The sequence below is a fragment of the Eimeria mitis genome, genomic scaffold, assembly GCF_000499745.2.
Source record: "Eimeria mitis Houghton genomic scaffold, Emh_scaff9483, whole genome shotgun sequence".
NCBI lineage: Eukaryota > Apicomplexa > Conoidasida > Eucoccidiorida > Eimeriidae > Eimeria > Eimeria mitis.
In genome coordinates this window covers 1-1,499 of record NW_024016749.1, presented here as the reverse complement: position 1 = coordinate 1,499, position 1,499 = coordinate 1, and the positions used below count along the sequence as shown (strand labels likewise).

At 55.3% G+C, this 1,499-nt stretch overlaps 1 protein-coding gene across 1 annotated transcript; it reads right to left on the bottom strand.

Moving 5' to 3' along the window:
• Positions 1–276: 276 nt before the first annotated feature.
• EMH_0097350 (uncharacterized protein) lies at positions 277–1,327 on the bottom strand (the record flags this gene model as incomplete). The annotated part of the gene is made up of 3 exons (XM_038021948.1): positions 277–599; positions 850–1,166; positions 1,314–1,327. The coding sequence occupies 3 exons, from the start codon at positions 1,325–1,327 to the stop codon at positions 277–279; spliced, it is 654 nt and encodes a 217-aa protein (XP_037879132.1).
• Positions 1,328–1,499: the final 172 nt, after the last annotated feature.

The window sequence follows — 1,499 nt, the reverse complement described above, 5'->3', positions numbered from 1 at the left end:
GCTGCTGCTGCACCCGCCACCGCCCTATAAGGGTGGCGCTTCACAGCACCCCACAGACGAGACAACATTTCTGCTGCTGCTGCTGCTGCTGCTGCTGCTGCTGCCCCTTCTGCTGCTGCTGCTGCTTTTGCTGGTGCTGGTGCGGATGCTGCTGCTGCTGCTGTTGCAGCAGCAGCAGCAGCAGCAGCAGCACCTGTTTGCTGCTGCTTGAAAACAGCTGAATCCTACACCTCCGCCTCGCTCCGGTTGCTGCAGCTGCAGCTGCAGCAGCACCTTCTACCGCCGCTGTTCCTGCTGCTGCTGCTGCTGCTGCTGCTGCTGCTGCTGCTGCGGTTGCTGCTGCTGCGGTTGCTGCTGCTGGCGTGCAGAACCCCTCAAATGCGCCGTTAGGCTCTCCTGCTGCTGCTGCTGCAGCAGACGAACAGAAGAAGGAGCAAATACGACTTCTACAGCAGCAGAGCTGCAGCAGTAACTGCTGCTGCTGCTCTTCCCGTTGCCGCCGGCGCTGCTGCTGCTGCTGCTGCTGCTGCTGCTGCTGCTGCTGCAGATACACCCCACTGCCCTCGCTATAGACAAAGCAAATTCAACTAACAAATCAGCTGCAGCATAAACAGAAAAAGAATTGGTGGAGCCAAGACGAAGGGATGGCTGCTGCGTCTCACCGTAGCAGCAGCAGCAGCAGCAGCAGCAGCAGCAGCAGCAGCAACTGCAGCAGCAGCAGCAACAGCAGCGGGGGCCCCTGCTGCTCCGGTTGCTGTGTCTTCTGTTGTGGAGATTCTAAACAAATTATAATAATGCTGACTTTTTCGTTTTTAATAAAAAGAAGATCAATGGGTCGTCGATATTTACCTCTCCTTGCTGCTGCTGCTGCTGCTGTTGCTGCTGCTGCTGCTGCTGCTGCTGATGGTGCTGCTGGTGTAGCTGCTGCTGCTGCTGTTGCTACTGCTGCTGGTGTTGCTACTGGTGTTACTGCTGCTAGTGTGTTTCTGCTGCTGCTGCTGTTGCTGGTGTTGCTACTGCTCTTGCTGCTGCTGTGGTTGCTGCTGTTGCTGCTGCTGTCGCTGCTCTCTGCTGCTGTCTGCTGCAGCTGCTGCAGCTGCTGCAGCTGCTGCAGCAGGGGAGAGTCTCCTCTCTGTCTCCTTTCCTTTGTTACCTTCGTTGCCTCTCTCTATGTCACCCTCTTAGCTCACTAACACATGTGCTGCTGCTGCTGCTGCTGTTGCTGTTGCTGTTGCTGCTGCTGCTGCTGCTGCTGCAGCATGAAGACAAATTCATATGCTTGCGTTGTATAAGAGATCATACAAACCCTAAACCCTAAACCCTTCATTCTGCGTGCTCTGTAATCGAGGGTTTAGGGTTTAGGGTTTAGGGTGTACATGTGTGTGCCGTTGCTTTGTTGCTGCTGCTACTCCTCTAAACCCTAAACCCTAATGTAACGCTGGTTCTCCGGCCTTAACCTGACCGGAGACGAGCCGCAATGAAGGCAAAGACTTAAAGTA